The following is a 24590-nucleotide window of genomic DNA, read 5'->3' as shown; positions in this document are numbered from 1 at the left end:
CCTTTTAAAGGCTTCCATTTTGCATTCTGTCATAATACAAGCCTATAGATAGGCAGCATAGCGGATCCGTCCTGGTTTCCGTTATGCAGGTATGGACTCCTGCATAATGGAAACCAGACGGATCCGTTATGCTGCCCATAGACTTCTATTATGAAGGATCAAAACGGAATGCCTCTTAAAGGCTTCTGTTTTGACTTCCGTGTTATAGATTCCGTTTTTTTTCCGTTATAACCATGTTATAACGGGAAACAATGACGGAATCCATAACAGAGAAGTGAACAATCCCTAACCTATATTAGGCAATACACTTAGAACCCTTATGGCTGAGAAACAGAAAAATTATCTGTAACAAATATTCATACAAATGCTCGCCCCCATGATTCCCTGTGTAAAGGGACCACCAAACGAACTAGGCAAGCACTGCTGGGTAACGCTTTGCCTTGTGTATACAAGGATGCACTGCTGACAAACAATGAAATTGTGTTAGCGATTGTTCATATCCCTATGGAGGGATGATCACTGCATGGGAATGCAGCTGAAAGAGTGATGATCATGAACAAACGTTTCACTCGCTATCGATGCCCTGTGCTTTAGCTTTCATTTACTTTAGTTCGTGTGCCATAATAGAGCGTTCAGAGTTTTTTCAATTTTAAAATGAATGAATTAGAGAGATGAAAACTAGAATATGACTCATTTCCTTGTTGTATTTAAAAGAAAGCAGCAACTGAAGTTCTATTTGTCTACTTGCCAGAATTTACAGTCATTGTTATTCCAGAGACATTGCTGACATCTGCCAAGTGAAGTTATTAAAACATTTTTATTATTTGAATCACCGGCTGTATAGCTACAACATCATAATTAACCATATAAAGGATAGTTTGCTGCATTCTTGGAATTAACTTGCCAATTAACAGCACGCACAACTTGTCAAAAACTATAATTAGACATTGCAGAAACTTCAGCTCCTTATTGCAGACATTTATAACTTAAGCGGAAATTTATAAAACTGCCACATGAAAATGTACCGCACAAAAAACCGAAAATGTACCGCACATAAATATTTTACATATACTGTATATGCACAATTTTTTGTGACATAATATATTACATATTTCATTCATTCTTAATACATACAGTATTGCATGGTATACAATGCAGTGATAATGCATACATATAACGGTATATGAAAAGAAACCAGAAAAATTCATTGAAGTCCCATTTACCCATTTTTAGCAGCGTTTTGGTGTCCGTCTGGTGAAACTGAGCCAAACGGATCCGTCCTGGCACACAATGTAAGTCAATTGGGACGGATCCGTTTTCACTGACAAAATCTGGCACAATAGAAAACGTATCCGTCCTCCATTGACTTTCATTGGTGTTCAAGACGGATCCGTCTTGGCTATGTTAAAGATAATACAAACAAATCCGTTCTGAAGGGAAGCAGGTGGTTGTATTATGTGAAAGGATCCGTCCATGACGGATCCGCACAAAACGCAAGTGTGAAATTAGCCTTATTTATCATGCTATTTATGCCGAAAAATGAATGCAGAAAAATTTATAGCATAAAACCTCAGTGGCAGTATTGCTATATTTTTCAACCCTACCTGAATTTTATGCACTATGCACCTCAACATCTCCGTTATGTAAATTTAAGTGGTCTCCACTTCATGGGTGAGTTGCTGTGGTTCCTATGGCCATGGAAAACCAATGCCATGAAATTCCGGATGCACAATTTTTGTGCTGATGTCACGGCCAGAGGAGGTTTGGAACTCTGCAGTTATTGAGTCAGCAGAGCATTGATGACTTTTATGCACTATGCACCTCAGCAACCCCTGGTCTGTAAACTTAAGTGGTCTCCACTTTGTGGCTGAGTTGCTGTGGTTCCTAAATGCTTCCACTTTACAATTATACCACTCTCAGTTGATCATGGAATAAGGTATCTAGGAGGGAAGAAAGTTCAAAAACTGACTTGTGGCAACAGTGGCATCACCTGGTTAACCAAGGATGCTGCTAAAGCCAGTGAATTGTAATAGTTATTTCAGAGTGAATACATTTCCCAATACAAACCAAGACTACATATGTGCCTATACACACATACTTATTATATAATTCTACAAGTTCCTTCCGTTATAGGGAGTATCTTCCCACTTGGCCTATCTGCCGAACTCGTGACTCATGAAGAATACTTTCTGTATATTTTAAGAGGCAACAAGCCATGAAACAGCCATCTAATTGCTGTATATTCACATTAAATATCCATTCATCTTGTCATGTGTGATCCTTGTTAATCAGGACTTGCACACATTCAACCAGAAAACTGCCCAGGGATATTCAGTAACATTATCTTGATGTCTGCAAATAGCAGTTGTTACAGAAGCATCCACCAGTCATCTCTATATCTATGCAGATAGTGGAGCAAACAGCTGTGTCATAGACATTCTTCAATCATCTCTTTATCCGGGCAGGAAGCCTGGCGTTGTCACTTGATGTCGGTGTAGATTTATTTTCACTGAGATCATTGGACCGCTGTGGGGCAAAATGTTAAAATACAATAATACTTCTGTTTCATAAATCTGACCATATAATATGCCCTAAAGTGTTACTGTCATTACTTTTTTTATTACATTAATAAATTCTTTAGCTTATAATGAACAATTTAATACTTTACTGTAATAGGGTTTCGTAACAGGGGTTGTATGTATGGACTGATTTAATACATAAATTCCTGCTGTTCAAGACTGCCACTAGGGGGAGCAAGCTGAATATGGATTTATTCAACACCCTTTGAACCCAAAGATCCCCCATGGAACTTTATCCTCCAGAGATTTATGTCTTGAATGTATCAACTATATTTTTTTAATTAATTTTGCCAGATACTGATACATAGTCTTCCCCTCTCCTATGTCTTTATTTTTGAATGGTAGATTTTCAATTCTATTTTGTGTACATGATTATGAAGGGAGCCATCTGTTTACAGCATTCAGAGATATGTTTTATAGTAGCCACATGGACCAGCGGAACCTGTAGTCTGGAGGTGACTCGTTGAATCCTATCATACAGTTTTCTAGACATGTTCTGTGACCTGTGCAGAAGTCATTGTGCAGGGAGGGGGAGGAGGTGAGCTGTGATCATCATCTATTGTGAATGGTGGATACTGTGTTATCTATAATGAATGTTGTTGTAGAAGGAGTCAGTGTGAACGTGGAGGACAGTTTACTGTGGGGATCAGTTATGCCTGTAAAATCCTTTTTGTTTTTGAAGTCAGAATATGCTCACAGATCACATGTGTCAGATTTAACACAGATTTGGCTCAGATTATGAGTTTTAATCTGCGACAAGTCCAACAACAGTCCATATTCCATAAATGTGAATGAGGTTTTCTTCAACTTCATTTACATGCCACTGTAAATTTTCTGGTTGAATTTTAGCTGTGCTACAGAAAAAAATCTGCAAAAATAAGCATGCTACTTATTTTGGGTGGAAGGACAGAGGATTAGCCCTATTGAATAACCACAGACCAGTGATAGTGCAGATCCGCTGTAAACTTTTTAGCATATTCATGGCAGAGATCAGATTATAAGCCTCTTTTATGAAATATGCAAATATGATCCATGTGAACAGACTTGCTGCACCATGGCTAAATTGCATATGTTTGAGGAGGATTTCGAGAATAAAAATTGCCAACACCCCAGTGATGATATGGGTCAATCCATCTCTTGTTAGTTTCCTCTAATATCATTTATCGTATATAATGTTTCTTCTGGAAAAGGTACAGTAGATGGGAACATCATGATTTTAGATCATAATGTTCTTCAGACCGACAATGGCAAATGCAGGGCCGCCATTCTGGTGTGTTTTTCCTTAAAGGGGTTATCCCATGACTAATGTAAAAAATTAGACATCAGAAATCAGACATCATATAGTACATGACGACCTCTTTATAACAAAGCTAGAACCAGCCCTGTACCTCACATGGATCCAGAGATCTCCCTATTCATTGCTTTTCTTGATTTATATCAAGCTGACAGCTCAAGGGGAGTGTCTTTTCTGCTGCAACTAAGGGGGTGTGCCTCAGCTCTTCCTATCACAACTCAGGAGGCAGTTGAAGGATGAAACTGAGCATGTGCGGCCTTTTCAATGAGCAGGTCAAATAAATAAGAAAAAACAAACTGTAGGTGGCGCTATACAGATACATTTTTTTTAAATAATTTAGTGGCTATGCAAAATTTTTAATTAAAGGCAATTACAAAAGTATTCAGATCCAAGTGCTGGTTTTAAAACTGTACAATATTTTTCGTGGACAACCCCTTTAATGCTTTGTAAGTTAACAAATCTTTTATATACAGTATAAGTGCTTTTGTCTCTTTAGTGTGTGATAGTACTCTCACAGTATAATATTATATAGATATGTGTGACTTTATGCAGATTTGGATATGACATATAATGAAAGGTACCAGATCTTGTATAATCTCGAGGAATTGTTTCTAGATATTAAATTGCTCTTATTCTATATAATTTATCAGTATGTTTATAACCTGTTGTAAGAACGCATGAAGAATGTGCAATGTTCTGGTCAATGTCCATTAAATCTGAAAGAAACATATATTATGCTCCCAGCCAGCATTATCATACACTCCCAGAATCCTCTTTTCTGATGATTTAGCACTTGCAGCACTGGGATAAATCTTCAGCATCGCTTCATTTCACAGTCTCTTTCCTCCCATTTTTCAAAGCTGTTTTCATAGCAGCAAAATGATGACTTTGGAGAGCAACATTGCAAAAATTTTCAGCCATCAGCGTTTCTCTTAATCTTTTTATTTCTGCAAGAACAAATAATTATGTAATAGCTTTAGGTCCAATAAATACATTGAATAACACTGCTGGAAATTCAGTTATGGTGCTATAGGGTGCAAGGAAACAGGATTTAAAGTATTTTTGTAATGTCATAAAACGTATAAGAATGTAGAAAATTTTAGTTTTTTGGCATAAGCTAAAACTGTAGCTTAAAATTTGACGTGAAATGGGGTCAGCAAAACTGAATGTCATTAACACGAAATACTTAGACCACATGTAAATTAGTTTGTAATGAAACGAACACTCCGGGAAAAATTGATACTCTGTGGTATGGCTAGTTGAGGGCATGATCGGGAGGAGCATGATACAGGGATTTAAAGAGAACCTGTCACCACAGGAATGCACTGCAGGCAGCATATTACAGAGCAGGGGGAGCTGAGCAGATTTATGTCCAGTTTTGTGGGTAAAGATTCAATAAAACTTGTTATTTATCCATAAAAATCTTTGCTCTTTCTGAGATCAGTAGCCCAGTGGGTAGTCCTATCAGTGATCGACAACTATCTATGTATACCTACTACTGGAAAGGCTGCCAATCACTGATAAGACTGCCCACTTGGGCTGCTGTGCTGAGCTCAGAAAGAGCAGAGATTTCAATGAATAAATTGCAAGTTTTATGTGTCCCATAAAACTATATATCAATCTGCTCAGCTCCTCTTGCTCTAGAACATGCACTGCATTATCATGGACACAGTTTCTCTTTAAAGAACAACAAAGAGAGAAGTCATTTCCTGGAATAATCTTTAAGTTATTAATGTCTCAATAAGACAACCCTGTATACCCTTTTTGTCAGGGAGGGGCTACCTTTCATGTGCCCTATTAAAGAGCATCCCGGGTAGTCTAAAATTCCGAATTGTATTGTATTGTATTGTTGTCACTTCATTGTGCTGAATTCATTTTATGACATATCCTTATAGGGCTCATAGCTCTGTACACATCTGGGTTTATGTGGGATTATATGTTACCGTCTGAAGGCCTACAGTATATTTGCTCTGTATTGGCATATGCTGATCATCTGTAGTACCAGTTTTTATGTTCTAGTCATCCATTTGAAGATATTCAATATAAAAAACTGACGTTTTCTAATAATACACATGTCATAATAACCACCAAACCCTTAAAGGGGTTATCCAACCCCTATAATGCCCGGCCCTCTCATACAGGTTGTACTTACCTTGCTCCCCGTCACCCGCGTGACTTCTGATGCCCACACTGCCGCCACTGCATCTCCACTGCACTCTCTATTCTGTAATATGTTTGGTAAGGGGCTTACAGCTGGGCAGTAGTACTTTAATAATATTAAATTGCATTTTTCAAGCTGCTTGGCCCCCTGCAATAGAGGGAATTCTACTTTTTAGTTTTCCACTTCAAATAGTAATTCTTAAATGATACTAGAAAAGAAAATATATGGGTGTTGTTAAGTGTCACCAAATGAAAAAGCATTAGAAATATCTGTGTGTTCATGCATTTACACAAGAGCACAGTAAAGGTTAGATCAAGCCGACATTGAACATCTCATTGAAATGCTAGATTTAGCGCTTGTTACGCAAAAAGCCTTTTAAGTCATTTAGATTTTTACTGGGGAGCCTTAGAGGGTGTAATTATATGGAGATATAATTGTCATTGCCAGTATCTGCTCATCATTTAAGTGGATTGCAAATTACCCTCCTCAGTAATATAAAGGAGACAAGAAGAATCAACCAGATTGCTGTCTCATACACATGGTATGTAGGGGAATCTGGATTGTAGTATGGATGCACACGGCAGAGTTCTAACTAGGTATTGCTTCAGCTCAGGCAAATATTTTGTTTGCTGCCTTAGCCCTGTGTCTAAATACTTTGACCAGAGTGGCTTATTGGTAACCACTGGCACCCATGATGACCAGCTCAGCAGCCAGTAAAGCCCCTGCTGTGTGGCATTATGTGATGTCTCTATGCATCTCTGTGAGGCTCAGTGTTCTCCACCAATGTCTATGAAGAACAACCTCCATGTGTCTCCATATGAAAATCTGAGGAGAATGTACAGTAGGTTCACCAGGGGCTTATAGATTGCTATTAGGATGATTACAATGTTGATCCTAAATATGCTGCTGTGCATGAGGTATACTGAATAACAGTCTCACTCTTGAAGTACTGTCTAATATAAAATGAAACTTTCACATGTAGCGTGTTGGCTGTCTAGAACTGCACCCCATTCATCATAGAGGCTCAGGCTGGATGTAAATGTAGTAAAGCGCTAGACGTTTTTGTCTAACTCTATACCAAAAATGCCCCAATTTGTGACACTTGTTAGATAGGTTTTAGACACAGACACATACATCTGGATCATTGTTTTGTTAAACTTGAATCAAGTTACCAGAAAAGGGAATTTGGAATTTATGGTTTATTAAAACAAAATCTTCAAAAACAGATCCTAAAGAAAAAAAATGACCTGTAGGAGCAGAACAGAATGTTAATTGAAATAGTAGTGTAGTAGTGAAGTCATAAAGAGGCTAACATGACCTTGCTGTCCCATTTTCTTTCATGTGGTTTAGTGGAGGAAATCTATTTCACAAAGTAAAGTTGCAGAGTGGAACCATCAGATCTTTCACTAATTGATGTGTTGAAAGAAAATGAATGACCTGTGAAAAATGTGTTATTGATGCATTGTTTTCTATGTTTTGTAGGTTCCCATAATTTGGGGGAAAAAACACATCACGCATACTATTTATTGCTGGCAATTGTGTTTAGAAGACCTCAAGCTTGTCCAGAAGTCTGAGATTATCAGAAATTCAATTACAACTTTAGAATGTTGCTGAGATTATCTACAAGAATGTGACTGTTCTGCCGAAACATAAACTTTAAATTGGTTCATTTTATTCTGTATTGTTACCTTAGACCTAATCGAGATGCCTGCTAAGACACCCATTTACCTAAAGGCTGGAAACAACAAGAAGGGTAAAAAATTTAAACTGAGAGACGTGTTGTCCTCAGACTTGATCAGCCCACCATTAGGAGATTTTCGGCACACCATACACATTGGAAAAGATGGACAACATGATGTCTTTGGTGATATCTCTTTTCTACAAGGTAACTATGAACTGTTGCCAGGAAACCAAGGAAGACAAAGAAACAGTCATTTGAATGGACACAATGAGTTTTTGAGGGCAAACAGCACTTGTGACTCAATGTTTTCTGACACATCTTCACCCGTTCTTAAAAATGCTATTTCTTTGCCGACAATTGGTGGCTCACAAGCTTTGGTCTTGCCCTTGTTATCTGCAGTGACTTTTAACTCTAAAAGAGACTCTTACAGCCCTTCAAAGTCACCCACACTCAGTTGTGAGCCTGTGTTAGAGGAAAAGTTGATGGAAAAGTGTGAGCCTTATGAAAGTGAGCATCAATTCGACCGTGGAAGCTCATGGAAAGTCAGTGGCTCTGCATCTTGCTCCACAAACGGAAGGTCAAGCCATTCATCTAGTCTCTCTGAACAGTATAGTGATTGGCAAGGGCTTGACTTGTTTGAAGATAGCCATAGTCCTTGTGAAATTGAGAACACTGATTTAAAACCAGAGAAATCTCTTTCTGACTTGGCAGGATCTTTCCTAACTCTGCAGCTTGACTTGGGCCCTTCTCTTCTGGATGAGGTGCTTCATGTAATGGACAAGAACAAACCATAAAACTGTTAACTTCCAGCATTCTTCAGACACATGGTACCTATACAATATTCATCAGTTTTGATCTACATTTTGGATAGATTTTCACAGGGCACGTTTTCCATGATTAGTAGCAATATTGGAGTGAAGGATTCCGTTTTTGTTCTTAATATGAAACTAATGTAAATATGAACGCTAACCTTCCATTTTTAATGTATTATTTGAAAGTTTTTGGTCATGCTATGAATAATACATGTGGATCATGGCTGTAAAGTTACATATCCACTAGCCTGAGATACATCTGTAGATTTTCAGTTTCTCAGTAAACCATATCTTTTTCATATTCTAGTCTGAGATCTCATAATATTTTGGACTATGCTATTATAAGGACATCTTTAGGTCTTAACAAGATGTTCCCCAGGTTTGTACAACAATCTTTTTACAAACATGTTACATGGTTGGGGATGGTTCACTATCTGTATACAAGAGGCAGACGTTTCATTTTACTTAATTTGTATTTTTCTATTCATGTCAATGAATTTTGCATTTTATTATCTATTTCAATTGCCAATTCAGCTTTAGCAAGAAGTGTTATTAAATTTCCTTTCACTTAAAGGATTATTTGATGCCAAGCTTTAAACTACATGAACCGTTGCAATGACCATAAGTTATTTCTGTTTCACTATCCTTTTATGTGCCTTTGCATTTTAACTGCAACATTTGTATTTTTAGACATGGCATCACCATTTGTATTGCTTGTAGATTTTTCATTGCAGGTCTATTGTGTATTTTTTGTGAGTGTTCAAACAAATGTGCATCTTTTTTCTTACCTTAGTCCTACAAATGCTTAAAGCTTCTATGTTACATTTGTAAATGAAGCATTAGTTTAACACATTGATACAATACCTACAATAAATAGTTAACAGCTTGGTTGGAAGTCAGTATTTATAGATTTTAGCTAGTAAAAGGGAAACTAAACTCTAATTTATAGTTGGAAACAAAATTACATTATTTTATATAAGTTACATATTTTACTCATTGCAGGTGTCTGTATATGGGATCAAATGTGTTACCATGCCAATGTTATGTTGCTTTATTTTTCTTTTCTATGTATCTCACTTAACTAGGAGAGTTACGAGGGCCATATATTTTAGTGTTGAGTTTCCCTTTATGAATACAACCAATAGTATGTACAGTAGCTCATCTGCAATACCGTAACCAGTGTTTGTTGGATTTACCCTGCCACTTTATGAACACAAAAGAAAAGCACTTGTAATTTTGTTTGCATTAAGTTTTAAATGCATTTCTTATATTTTGGAAATGTTAAATATTAAAGGTAAATAAATTGACTTTACATAAAATGTAAAAAAAATCTGCAGCCTACTTATTTCATATGGTGGTATTGTATTGCTCTGTAAGCAGACTTATTACACTACATACAGATGTAGCAGGGTTAACACACAAACTTTTAAGTCTACTTTCACACTCGCGTGTTGGCTTTCCGTTTGTGAGATCCATTCAGGGCTCTCACAAGCGGTCCAAAACGGATCAGTTTGCATTCTAATGCATTCTGAAAGGAAAAGGATCCGCTCAGAATGCATCAGTTTGCATTAGTTCAGTCTCCATTCCGCTTTGTAGACGGACACCAAAACGCTGCTTGCAGCGTTTTGGTGTCCATCTGATGAAACTGAGCCAAACTGATCCATCCTGGCACACAATGTAAGTCAATGGGGACGGATCCGTTTTCACTGACACAATCAGGCACAATAGAAAACAGATCCGACCTCCATTGACTTTCAATGGTGTTCAAGACGGATCCGTCTTGGCTATGTTAAAGATAATACAAACTGATCCGTTCTGAACGGATGCAGACGGTTATATTATCTGAACGGATCCGTCCATAACTCATCGCGTTATCTTGAAACAAAAGCCATTGAAAAGCAATTTAAGGTGTTTGCTTAACGCATTTAGTTTAGATAACACGTCTCATAAAGCATGTGTGTTAACTCTACCACATCTGTAGCATGATAGGTGATCAATATCTGATCAGTGGGGCTCCAATTCCAGTAAAATCCACTGATCAAGTGTTTGAAGAGGCTGAAGAACTCCGATGAGCACCACTACCTATTCTTAGGCCAGTTACATGATGTGGCCTAGGCGCAGTTCAGTTTCATTGAATTAAATGGGGTTGAGCTGCGATACCAAGCACACCCATTATCCAATGGATGGCACTGTGCTTAGTAAGCTGCAAGGAGTCCTCAAACAGCGGATTAGCGGGGATTCAGAAAGCCGGACCACACCAATCGCATACTGATAACCTGTTCTCAGTGGCGTGCCTAGGGTGATTGGCACCCGGGGCGGGTCTTTTCTCTGGCACCCTTCCCCCCAATACTTGACCACATACCTCGTACATCCAGGGACATCTCCTGTCATGTAGACCTTCTCTTTCCTCTTCTCCGTTAGACAGACATGACAAATTCTTTCAGCCGCATCTCGTCTCTATAGAGTTTGCAACACAGACATGTTAGATTTCTAAATTTTTCCATCAACCTCCCCATCCTGGTGTCCCCACAGTGTCATCCTTCTGCCACCCCCAATACTGTTCCCGTTGTGCCCCCCCCCCCAATGCCCCAGGTACTATACTGCTGAAAAAATAGTGACATAATTGGGGTAATTTATCAAACTGGTGTAAAGTACAACTGGATTTCCAAAAGAGCTGTCAAAAATGAAAGGTGGAATCTGATTGGCTCCTATGGGCAACTAAGCAACACTGCCCCCCTCACAGTAGTTTCCCCCATACAGTAGTTTCCCCCACACAGTAGTGTCCCCCACACTGCCCCCACATAGTAATTTCCCCCACACAGTAGTGCCCCACACACGATAGTGTCCACCACACCGTAATTTCCCCCACACTGCCCCATACAGTAGTGTCCACCACACTGCCCTACACAGTAGTTTCCCCCACACTGCCCCATACTGTAGTTTCCCCCACACTGCCCCCACACAGTAGTTTTACCCCACACAGTAGTTTTACCCCACACAGTAGTTTCCCCCACACATTAGTTCCCCCCCACTGCCCCCACACAGTAGTTTCCTCCACACTGCCCCCACACAGTAATTTCACCACACTGCCCCCACACAGTAGTTTCCCCACACTGCCCCCCACACAGTAGTTTCCCCCACATTGCCCATATAGCAATTTGCCCCCATTATTGCCTCCACATAGTAATACCTCCCATAATAATCGGCCCCCACACAGTATCCCACCATATTCCCCCCCCCCCCACATGTCCTGTGTGCACCCCCTCATATCCCCCAAAGTTGGCACATAAAATAAAAAATAATAATTTTCCCCCACACAGTAACCCACCATATTTCTCCCCCACGTGTCCTCCTGTGTGCACCCCCCTGATGTCCTCCTGTGTGCACCCCCCTGATGTCCCCCAAAGTTGGCACATAAAAAAACAACAACAGAAAAAACAACTGAAAGTTAAATACTCACCTGTGCTTGCTCGCAGAGTCCTGGCACTGTGCTGCTGAGTCCCGGCACAAGCCCACACAATAAAATCATCCAGTGCAGTTTCTAGGTAAAATTTCTCTCAGGGCGAGGGTAAAAAAAAAAATCCCCCCCCCCTCAAAACTGCTCGATGAAATAAGTGTCTCCCCATTGTAAAAAATGTGTCACCACATTGCACGGACGGTCACAGTGACGCACCCAGTGACCCACTGTCCCACAGACTCAGGCTCTCACTCACAGCAGGCTTCTTTCTCAGGCAGGCGGTAACAGGAAGGCTCTGCGGGCGGCGGCGCGTGACGTACAGTGAGTGAGCGCCGCCGCCCGCAGAGCCTGCCTGTGGGGGGACATTATTTTTAATAAGGATCACTATGGACATTATTTAGAATGGAGGCTGCTGTGGGTGTCATTATAACTGTATAATGTCTGATAGGCCTAGTCCTGAGTTATATTACCCTGCCCTGTATAATATGTACCCTGATACCCCTTAGTTATATTACCCCGCTGGGGATCAGGGATGGGTACATTATTATACAGGGCATGGGCAGGGTAATATAACTCAGCTCAGGACTAGGCCTATCAGACATTATACAGTTATAATGAGTAATGACACCCACAGCAGCCTCCATTCTAAATAATATCCATAGTGATCCTTATTAAACTTAACACAGTGACAGTGGCCCCCATTTTCATGTCTCCCACAGTGGCCCCCGCCCCCATTGTAATTAGTGCTCCCCCCCACAGACCATCACTCGCCTCACAGCAGGCTTCTTTTCAGCATCAGCACTGCTCAGGGGCTCAGGGCGGGCGGTAACAGGCAGGCAGTGCGGCGCTCACTCACTCACTGTATGACATCACACGCCTAGTGGGAGGAGCAGGCGTGTGATGTCAGTAAGTGCCGCCCGCACGTACCGGAGCTGAGTGACTGGACTCGGTAGTACGTACGGGCACTGTCTGAAGAGTGAGAGGACTCGGCACTCGGGCGCAGGGCAGGCGAGATCTCAGAGGGAGGGAGCCAGGGCGCAAGGCAGAGAAACGACAAGAGGGCGCCCCTGCCGGCGCCCCCCTTATGACAGCACCCCGAGCGGCCGCCCGGCCCGCCCGCCCCTAGAAACGGCCCTGACGTCATCGCGCGCACCTGCGCCGGGATTTCACTACCTGGATTGATGAAAGCGCTCCTTGCTTCTGGGCCTGGCAGTGGCACCCCTGTGAGAGCCGGAACCCGGGGCAGATCGCCCCCACTCCCCCCTGGGCACTCCACTGCCTGTTCTGAGGATAGGTCATCAGTATAAAACATTCAGAAAACCCCTTTAAATTGGTTTTCCAGCTATAGAGAAGCATACTTACCTGCTCTGTGCCTGCTTCATTCTGCTTCCTTTAGTTCACCACTGTGTTCACTGGTCCCCGCTTATAAACTTCTGACATGCACCTGGTTTCATATGTGCTGCTGCAGCCAATGACTGGCCACAACACTAATGTGTTCCTCGAGCAGCACATCACTGGTTCACATTTTGCTTCAGGACATGTCACCAATGCAGTGGTACACATGACCCCCGTCCATGCTGGAAGTTTACAAGTGGGAATCAGTGTGCGGTGGACTGGAGGAGCCAAAACCAAGTTTCAGGGTAGAAGTAGGTTTGCATCCCTCCACAGGTCTGGCGGGTTGGGAGATCCAGCCAAAATTTGTTAAGACGTTGGAGAACCCCTTTAAGGCCTCCATACAAATAAAGGAAAAGTCTGCCAAATCTGCCGATTTTGATGGGACTAACTGCCAATCTTGTGTTATTGAGGCCTCCTGACTACCCCGACAAATGATATGGAGGAAAGGAAGGATCAAACATCAGTTCCTGATCCTATTGTTAGAGGAAATGAGTGGCCTCCAGGGGAGTCTGACAACAGATTACTCCACTGTCTCCATTGACAACCCATGCACGCTTGAACAAACAAGCATGCATGTGTATGGGGCGCTGGGAGTAATAGCTGCCAACTGAACATTTATCTATTAAATGTGTATGGGCAACTTTAGGCCATATAGCCTGTAAAGTTGGATCCTGTGCTTTCTCTTTATACTCTTTTTGTTATAGTATGTTTGCAGACTTCTTTTCCTTTTTACTCTTTGCTTTTTAGTCCCATTACAATTATATTATTCCTGCTTTTGCTTTCAGGGATAGACTGAACGTTTGCTTGCATGGGGCCCAGATATTAATACATATATCACATCCATATACTGTATATTACATATCTATATCTACAGCTTCCTGATCTTGTGCTGTATTTCAGACTTACTGTGTTATGTTAAGCTAACGCTTGGTCATTAGTTCAGACTGTCAGGCATGCGCCACTTGCAGTCTTTTCATGTCTAAAATAACTATGTGCCGTTTCCCATGGCATAGCATGCATAGGAACTGTCAAGACTAGATCCTAGTGAGTTCAATTATTTGAAACAGGTGTGAACAGAGAGGCCATCAAGAGAAAGACCACATAAATGACCCTTGTAAATTGACTTATCTTGTCTTTCATGAAATACCATACACTGCTCTGTAACTGAGAAGGTAAGAGATCGTTTTATGGACCAAGACCAGTATACAGTATTTGTGCAGCGTATTTGAACCATGCACTGAGCACATAGTTTGTGAAATAGTTAAAATGTTTCCTACTCATTACAGCCTTTCCTGTTTGACCCCATGTATTGCTGAGAACTTCAGAGAATTTGACCTTGGAGACAACAAAAGGCACATGATACCAACCATTCTTGGAAAGTTGCTAGAATATCTTGATTAATGAACCAAACTAATTCTTTGGAAAATCTAAAATATAACGATAGTACAAACGGGTAAATTTGCCAAATAGAATTCAGAATAAAGGGTAGCAAGAAAAGATTAGGCCTTATGCCCACAAACTTATCTTTCATGCATGTGCTAGTCGCATTTTTTGCGGGTAGCACACAAGTCACTTATTTATGTGGGGTCGTGCACACATCCGGATTCTTTGTGTATCCATGTGGCCGTTCCGCAAATGATAGAACATGTCCTATTCTGATCAATATGGCTGACTAGAATAGTCCTTTCTATTGATGGGATTGTGAAAAATTTGGAATGCATACAGAAGGTATTCATATTTTGCGTATTTATACAATGTTCAGTAATAGAAATATTTTGTGTGTAAAATAGCTTTTTTTATAGTGATCGTTCAATATATATAAAGTCCATTGCCAGATTGGCTGATATAAAGCTGACCCTGGCACTACCAGGCATTGCAAACAGGGGAATATGTTGGCACAATTTTTATTAATATAGACCATAGCAATTTATAACAGGCAAAATAAATAGCCAGCCATAGGGAAGGGTTGGGTAAAGTGTATCTCTCATTAGAACAAAAAAAAAATGACCCCCAATGACTGCACAATTGTTACTGACCACATCTGTCACCTGCAATTCTGTTTTCTTCTACTTTCTGCATCTCCGGGTACCATCTCTGCCATTTAAAAAGCATGCTGCTTCCACAGAGAGGGGTGGGATAATACTCCAGTGTCTCCCAGTATAACGGTCAGTGATTAAGCTGCCCTCACTTCCTATAATACTTGGGACCAGGCACCTCCATGACAAACCCTCTGAAGATGACTTCACGGGAGAGATGAGGACAGCCAGAAATTTCCGAAATGCAATCTGTCAGAACAGACGCTACTTCACTGGATGACAGGGGCGCAGAGAGGAGCCGAGAAAATCTGTATACCTAGAAACGAGAATGGTATATGATTTTATAGAGCAATGGACAACAGACAGCCTGCTTACTGGCAGAACACTTCGAAATTAAGAAAAAAAATTAACTTATAGTGACAATGACATAGGAATAGCGTGCAATAGAAAAGTAGGTCAGGAAGTGATAGAGTTAAAAATTCCAAGCCCCGCTACAGGTAGAGCCGATAGTGGCTGATCGTATGTTTAACTCGCCTTTTGAGCGCACTTCGTAGGGCCTACTCATTCGGCAGATTTTCTTGCAAAAAAATGTCTGCGACTGAAAAATCTGTTCTATTCAGCTAAATAGGTTATTTTTGCCGGAAGCACATGGACTTCTACTATTGCCCCATTCAGTTGAACACAGTGTCACAGGCAGGTAAGAAAAAGGGACCATGTACTACTTTTCTTTAGCTTATTCTTCAATATAAAGGATGGAGGGTGACGCGTTTCAGGGCTGTTCTCATCAGATTGGTCGAGGTCCAGCACCCCCACGGATCAGTTGCTTAGCTCTGCACGATTTTAACATCTGGCACAGTGGCATCCCAAAAGAGCTGATTGTGGGGGTGGCCCATCTGAGGTTGTGGACCTATCCTAAGAGATCGTTGCCCCGTGTAAAGGGACCATTAGTGACAACACTAGTAAATCCTCAATGTTTCCTGTATGCCAATTGTAGCAGAGATTGCTGGAGTCTGTGATGCTTGCTGTCTGCCCTGGAAGTTGGCACATGCGTGATGTGGCACTCTAGACGCCAAAACCTTGTGGTAGAAAGCTGTTATATGGTTGTGGATGGAAGCAGTATGACGTACTGTATTAATACATCATCATGATCTCATAGATACTCGATGGTTAGCTGCCAAACACATTTCAGAGCACGCTTGCTCCTTCTTCAGTGGCATTTATTATACGACTAAAGTCCTCCATGGAGATGTTACTTACGTATATAAGACCAAAGCATAGAACAAGATGTGGACCGGATCAAACTAACTCCATGTACATAGCACTATAATATATATTACACCCATGTTAAATAAATACATAAACTAAATATAATTATAAACATCATGTAAAGGACAACTAAACAAAATTTTAAACACAGAGAATGGAATAGAGAATAAAATAACAGTTTATCTGCATATTTCATTCATGTTGATTTGTCCATCTCGAATTTATGGGCCTGACACAATGGGTGTAATAAGTAGGATTACTTTACAAGAGTATGTCCACACGGTTGTATTAACATGCTGAAAAATTACATGCATAATCAGCATAAAAATTTTAAGGCATATCTACATTGTTTTATTTATGCAATTTTCCATTTGAAGGTGTTTCGGTGTGGATTTTGATGTGGGTTTTAAAGTGGTTTTCAGTCCTCCTATTGATTTCAGCGTGAATTTTCATGCAGACTCCACACCAAGAATGAACGTTTTTATTTCTGCTACGCAGATTATCAATTCACACATATAGAAAAGTGTAGTTTTTCCATTAACACAAATGATAGGCAGATTCAGGGCAGATTTGGTGTGGCTGTTGAAGCGTAAAACACATTCAAATATCCGCGTGGACAATCCGCCATGCTCCTTTCTCACTCCTCCTCCTCTCAATTCACTGCTCAAATCCATCTTCAGTGAAGATGGTCTGCCTGCTCACTGAAGGATTACATTACTTAGAAGTCTTTGGAAGATGAGAATAATGGGGTTTCTGGAGAGAGGCAGAGAGATTGACACAGAGATTGGAGCTTATTTGTAAGTAACTGCTGGATTCACATCTAAACTGCTTATTTCTGCTGTATACTATCCTTTGTAATGTCTGCTGCTTCTTCGTTTGTGGTACAGAGAGTAACAGGATCTTCTGTTTCTCCATGTCTTGTGTATGGGCAGACATGATTTTAGCTAGTCTCCACCCACTAGCTGGGGTCGGCCGTAGTGTTTTGTGGTCGGCAAAGTGCGAATCCGCCAAACACGGATACCAGATGTATGTCTTCCGCATTTTGCGGACCGCACATGGCCAGCACTATGCTAGAAATTACTTTCAGAATAGGACTTGCTTTATCTTTCTTGACTGTGGAACGGAGTTGCGGATGCGGACAGTAGTGCTGTCCACATCTTTTGCAGCCCCAATGAAATGAATGGGTTCGTACCCGTTCCGCAAAATTGTCTGAATGAGCCTTTACAGTCATTGCTGAGGGAAATTGCTAAAAAGCACCTGAGACCAGAAATAGTGTTATTCCGCATATACACACATGGCAGCTTATTCTAAAAAATTACCTTAAACAACAGCTACGTTTTCAGGATTTACTTCTGCTCCACAGTCTGTCTCCACCCATGTTTTAGAGTGAAATAAATAGGAGGGGAGGTTCAGAGATTCATAAAACAGTAGATCTTTTATTTAGAAAGCTAAACACATTAAAATCAATTCAGCCTACATGATTCGAGTGTACAAGCTTGAGTGTACAAGCTACTTGATATAAATAATCCACTGAGGAAGGAGCCGGAACTCCGAAATGCGTATGGCGGTTTATGTCACTTTGTTACATACGGTGTTGAAATGTCGACTTTCTCCCAATGAAAGATATTTTAACCTTCAAAGCAACCGGCTTGTTGAGTGCGGCAACAAAGGATTTACCCGGCAAACAGTAGGAGATAGAAAGGGGAGTCACTTATTACCTCCCACACTCTGACACGTGCTCCTACAAGAGAACGCTGAGCGACATTCATATCATCTTCAACTACCTACAAAGAAGATAAGTAAAGGTAGGGGTAAGTGCATAGCCCCGAAAACCTTTTACAGCTGGTTGAAAAAGTAAGCGCTATTAACTCTTGGATTACTTTAAAATATTTAACTAAGTGGTGTTCGCTACCCTTATATTTATAAATGACGAATCGATATAGTGGAGCCCCAACATCGCCATTTATTGTCTCCCCCATATAATTTTGCACTCAAGTTCTTCTGGACATATTAATTCCCATATTTGGACTGTTGACCATATAATTATGAAGATCGATCAGTAATCATGTTTATAAAGACAAAGTAATGATCATGTTTATACTTTTTTGATACTTTTTTTCCAAGTATCTGTATTGTGGGGGTCCAACACCTGGGACCCCGCTGATCAGCTCTTTGAGAAGACACTGGCACTTGCAGTAGCACTGCGGCCTTCTCTCAGCTCACAAGCACAGCACCATGCATTGTATAGCAGCTGTGCTTGGTATCGTAGCTCAGCCCCATTCACTTCAATGTCGCTGAGCTGCGCCTAGGCTATGTGACCTAGGCAAAGCTGAGATAAGGCCGCGGCACTACTGCAAGTGCCAGTGCCTTCTCAAATGACTGGGAGTCAGAACCCCACCAATCATATACTGATGACCTATCCCTGGGCGGCGTTCTACACGTCTGTATAGTCAGTTTAGAGGTTTTATTCTGGTGAAAGGTCCTCTTTAAGTACAGATTTGGATTGCTTGTCAAGTTCTCTATCAGATACATATGTCACGTGCACCACTTCCAATTTGAAAATTTCCAGGATAGCATCTTGTTGGACACTGCCCCTCACAGATTTGCCCCCTTGCCTTTAGCAACATGTCACACACACATGATGGCATTCCCAACTACCGTTTTCCATTTATTCAGGTGTCTCCATACATTTGGACCACCCTGTATAATGAACCATCCTTGTATCACATATTTTTAGTTTTACTTTTAACCTTGTGTTGTATAAAAAAGGCTATTACTGTTTATAAACGGTAAAGCTTAACTAGATGCTACATTCACTGTAAAGCCTAACTAGATACTACAGAGACAACTTAAAGGAGTATTTTTATATTGATGGCCTATCCTTAGATAGGTCCATCAATATAAGATCGCCGTGGTCCATTTCCGAGCAACTCTACCAGCTGTTGTGCAGTGCTCTGGTGCCCGAAATAGGCGCCTGAATTAAACAGCTCCGTCTACTGTGTACTGAATGTAGCTGGTTACTGCAGCATTGCTCTCATTGAAATGAATGGGAACTACTGAAAAACAGCTGATTGTAAGGGGTTTTGGGAGTCAAACCCCATGCAACACTGTCTTTTCCTGAAGGTCCAACATTCTTCTTCCTTACGATAATGGATCATAAGCTTTGAGCATACAAGCAAAAATATTTGCTCATCTAAAGCTGGCACATTCCAGTACTATGAATTGATTATTTCTTCTGCAAATTTCAGGAGAATTGCTGATGCTCTTCGTAGCATTGCCTCAGTAACAGAGGTACAAATACTGAACCTACTATAAATATCACACAGGTCTTCTACTACTTCTACTCATTTTGACTGCAAGGTCCATTTACAAAAAATACAAATAATAAGAATAACACACCTAAAAAAAGTAGTTTTACTGATGGTTTTCTAGTTGATCTACAGTAAAAAAAAAAAAAAAAAAACACACACAAAAGGCAAAATAAAATTATTAAGACTTCTAAAGGATTCTAGAGTAGTAGTTTTGTCTAAATAGTTCAATGTTAAAGATTGAGGTTTCTTAAAAGGGTTCTACCACCTCATTTTGACCTAATTAGCTCTCAGACACTAGCGATCTGCTAGTGTCTGATCTACCTAACAATGCTATTCTCAGACCTGTGGTGTGGATCCGTTTCACAAAAAAAAAAAAACTTTTATTATTATGCTAATGAGCCTCTAGGTGCTATGGGGGAGTCTTTTCAGCACCTAGAGGCTCGGTCCTACTCACATTGTAAGCCCGCGCCCGCTCGTCCGTGGCAGAAGTGGTGCATGTGCTGATGGACTGACTTCACCCTTTTGGTCCCCCATCACTTGTGGTCCACAGGGGGACCAAAGCAGCAGGGACATGATATTTGATGCTTTGAACGGAGTTGCTTGGAAGAGGTGAGTGTGTTTTTTTTATATATATGCACACGTTTCGGCCCTGATTTAATCTTGAGTTAAAGATATTATTACAAAGATTTATGTTATAAAATAGCCTATAATATACTGTTTTTATACTACAAGTGTTGGATCACCAAACAGCACTAGTACAGTATCTATAATGCAGGATTATATAATGACATCATGGAAATTTTTCAGTAAGTACCTCAGCTCTAAGGCAAGATGTGTTTCTGCTATTTAGATTCTGAAGAATGTGTATACATTGAGAGATTAAATTGTAAAAGTTCTGTATATCCTAATGTCTCCAGACATACATGCTGCCAGCTTGGCCTCAAGTGTTTATAAGTTATGAAGTACAGTGACATATTCTCAGACTTGCAAAGTGACTTCTAGAGTTTCTACATTTATATAAAAAGTAGACTATGTTCTGTTATATCCCTCATGAGCTCCCTACATGACTTTTCCCTAATATGTTAGTTTGTCAAAGTTTGAATGTGAAGAGAAAAACTAAGAAAACAATATAACATTCATTCTGGAATGGCTGCTCTTGTCTACTAAAAACAAGTAACACTGTATGGCGGACTTTCTGAAGATAGTGCGCATCCATTGGCACTAGATATAAACATATTCTCCAAACTTTGATTTGGCTCCGATTCGATTCAGTCCAATAATGTGGCGATATATTGCAATATAGTATCAGTTGATCCTCTCACATGAAGGGGGTTAAAATACGTGAAGTAGTAGAATCAGCAAGGTTTGGTATGTATCCACCTCGGGTTAAATGGTGATGTGCATACACCTCTAGTTCAGTTTGTTAGTGTCATTAATTAATTAATTAATCGACAGGTGTGTTTGTCACCCTGCAGGAAATACCCACACTGTTCCAGGACAGATTAGTAAAATGTGAAGCGGTCATATAATGAACTGTAAAATAGTCATAAAATAAGGCAATATGGCAGAAGGATTCGCAGTGTATTTGTGGAGTCCCACTTGTACCACGCTGCCTAAAACGCCTTTTTACCTTTCAGGATCGGCTTCTATTGCTGTAATATCCTTTGTGAACGGGCCCGTTCATATGGTCCTCAATTGACCAAGTTTATGATGAGTAATACTTCAGATGTTCGAAGGAAATCTCAAGGTGTATAGTACAGCCAGTGTCTGCAACACCAAGTAGTCGGTGGGATTCCAGAGGGATATCTTTCAATCTGCAATTCTTCAAACTGATGGTAACTGATGGTGTAACAAGCAGCCTGTTTAATACATACTGTACTGTTGGATTTTAAAAAAAACTGTCCAAGGTGCAGATGCCTTCTTCTCTGTCTACTGATCTGTAAAATAGGGGCAACCATTTTGATACATTGTGTGTGGGGAAATCACAAAAATTTCAGACTCATCACCTACTGTAAATTAGAACCTTTTTGGAAATTTGTAACAAATTCAATTTACGTAATCAATTTGCTCACTCTAAGTGCACGTATTTAAGCTCCATTACTTTGCATAGACACCACTACTGTATGTGACCGAACAATCGTTAGTTTAATTGTGCCCAATTAAACAGTTACTTTGTTTATACACTTGGAAATGACACAGGTTAATTAAGTCCAAGACGTATCTGTTTTATTTTACCATTCCAGTTTTTCTCCTACATCGCCCCCTCTCAAGGCATGCAGTCTCACACACACCCCATTGAGAAAGAGAAACTGCATCTGCACACCCCTTGCTTTTATCTTCCTGACTTCAATTTACAAAGGCAATTTTTTGGGATCCTGAAGGGTTGTCAAAACATTAACAGAGTGTGTGCAAGCAGGCATTATACTGTTGAAGTTGCGGAAGATTCCACCTTTTTCTAATTAGATGTATTCAAAAGTTTGCCCTAGAGATGGGCGAACCACTCAAGATTTGTTTCAGGTCTGGTTCGCCAATTTTTGTAAAAATTTTGGTTCGGGCTGATATCTTGGGCTGAGATGAAGTTGCTCCAATTGCCCTGAAAGTTGGTATATAATCCCTTCCCCTGAGGAAGCTGGGTATTCCCAGCGATACACATGGGGAAGTCTTTTTGACATAGGCCTACACACAAGTCTGGGATTTATGTGATTTGTATTTCATTTTTGCAGGTATTGTTTCATATTTATTGATGCTGCATAGAACTTTCCTGATGTATCGGTGAGCGAGGCACATAGACTTTCCCAACTGTATTTATTGCACAGGGTTTATAGGACCCCTGCACTTCTGTTTAAGATGAGCAATAGACAAGATGAGGCCTGCCTGAGATGTGGTATGTCACCAGAGGGGTTTGTGCACCTCATGTGAAATCGTCCCAGACTCTGACATTATTGAAGGGAAGCGATGTCGACTATAAATGATGTTTTTAAAGGGCTTCTGTCCAGCCCCACTAAACCGTTTTTTTTTTTTGTTTAATAATAATTGCCCTACACTGCGATCTCTGCATACATAAGTAAAATAATAATTTTCGTTCAGTAGAATTTGGATAAAACGCTATTTTTGATAATATGTAAATTACCTTGCTACCAGCAAGTAGGGCGGGCTACTTGCTGGTAGCAGCCGCATTCCTCCGACCCTAATGACGCCCCCTCCGCATTGTGATTGACAGGGCCAGGGAACGGAATCGTTCTCTGCTGGCCCTGCCTGTTTTCAATTAATATCTGGCGCCTGCGCCGCGGCCGTACGCTATCTTCAATCTGCGCAGGCGCACTGAGAGGCGCCACTCACTCGGCCGCTGCCATCCTCAATGCGCCTGCGCCGATGACGTCACATCTACACCCGGCGCAGGCGCATTGAGGAGCGAGCGGCCGAGGAGAGTGGCCGCCTCTCAGTGCGCCTGCGCAATTGAAGATAGGTACTGCCGCGGTGCAGGCGCCAGATATTGAATGAAAACAGGCAGGGCCAGCAGAGAACGATTATAAAAATAGCGTTTTAAATCAAAGTCTACTGAACAAAAATTATTATTTTACTTTATGTATGCAGAGATCGCAGTGTAGGATTATTATTAAACAAAAAAAAAAAACGGTTTAGTGGGCTGACAGAAGCCCTTTAAGATAAATCTGGATTTGACAGTATTGGTGTGTATTTTGGGATATGGTAGCGGAAATTCCTGTAAAAGCGGGGCAACGACTTTCTATCCTCCACCTCTTTTATCAGGCCCGTAAGCTTATTGCTTTCTACTGGATTGCCTCAGAACCGCCTACGATACGAGAATTTAAAGTGAAGGTAAATAGATATCTTCACCTAGAACGCTTTGTGTACCATAAAAGGGGGAAGATCCAGATGTGTACCATAAAAGGGGAAAATATCCAATGATATTTGGGATTTATAGATAGCAAAAATATAATTAACTCGTTCTGACTGAAAGATGATACCATACTTCATGAATGCTGAGTGGAGTGGGGGCTGGGGAGGTGATGCCCGCTGCATGTTCTGATAATGTCCAACATTGTGTGGACTATATATATATATATAATATATATAATTAATATAATACACTCACCTAAAGAATTATTAGGAACACCTGTTCTATTTCTCATTAATGCAATTATCTAGTCAATCAATCACATGGCAGTTGCTTTCAATGCATTTAGGGGGGTGCTCCTGGTCAAGACAATCTCCTGAACTCCAAACTGCATGTCAGAATGGGAAAGAAAGGTGATTTACGCAATTTTGAGCGTGGCATGGTTGTTGGTGCCAGACGGGCCGGTCTGAGTATTTCACAATCTGCTCAGTTACTGGGATTTTCACGCACAACCATTTCTAGGGTTTACAAAGAATGGGGGTGAAAAGGGAAAAACATCCAGTATGCGGCAGTCCTGTGGGCGAAAATGCCTTGTGGATGCTGGAGGTCAGAGGAGAATGGGCCGACTGATTCAAGCTGATAGAAGAGCAACGTTGGCTGAAATAACCACTAGTTACAACCGAGGTCTGCAGCAAAGCATTTGTGAAGCCACAACACGCACAACCTTGAGGCGGATGGGCTA

At 40.7% G+C, this 24590-nt stretch overlaps 1 protein-coding gene across 1 annotated transcript in view; it reads left to right on the top strand.

Moving 5' to 3' along the window:
* The window catches only part of CDC42EP3 (CDC42 effector protein 3), a 33196-nt gene extending 23357 nt beyond the window's left edge, over nt 1–9839 (top strand). The window contains exon 2 of the mRNA XM_040429610.1: nt 7517–9839. Within this exon, the coding sequence (XP_040285544.1) occupies nt 7739–8509 (771 nt within the window). The 5' untranslated portion in view covers nt 7517–7738 and the 3' untranslated portion in view covers nt 8510–9839. The remainder of the gene's footprint in view (nt 1–7516) is intronic.
* Nucleotides 9840–24590: the final 14751 nt, after the last annotated feature.

Source organism: Bufo bufo, chromosome 4 (assembly GCF_905171765.1).
Source record: "Bufo bufo chromosome 4, aBufBuf1.1, whole genome shotgun sequence".
In the NCBI taxonomy this organism is placed as follows: Eukaryota; Metazoa; Chordata; class Amphibia; order Anura; family Bufonidae; genus Bufo; species Bufo bufo.
This window is presented reverse-complemented; position numbering and strand designations above follow the sequence as displayed.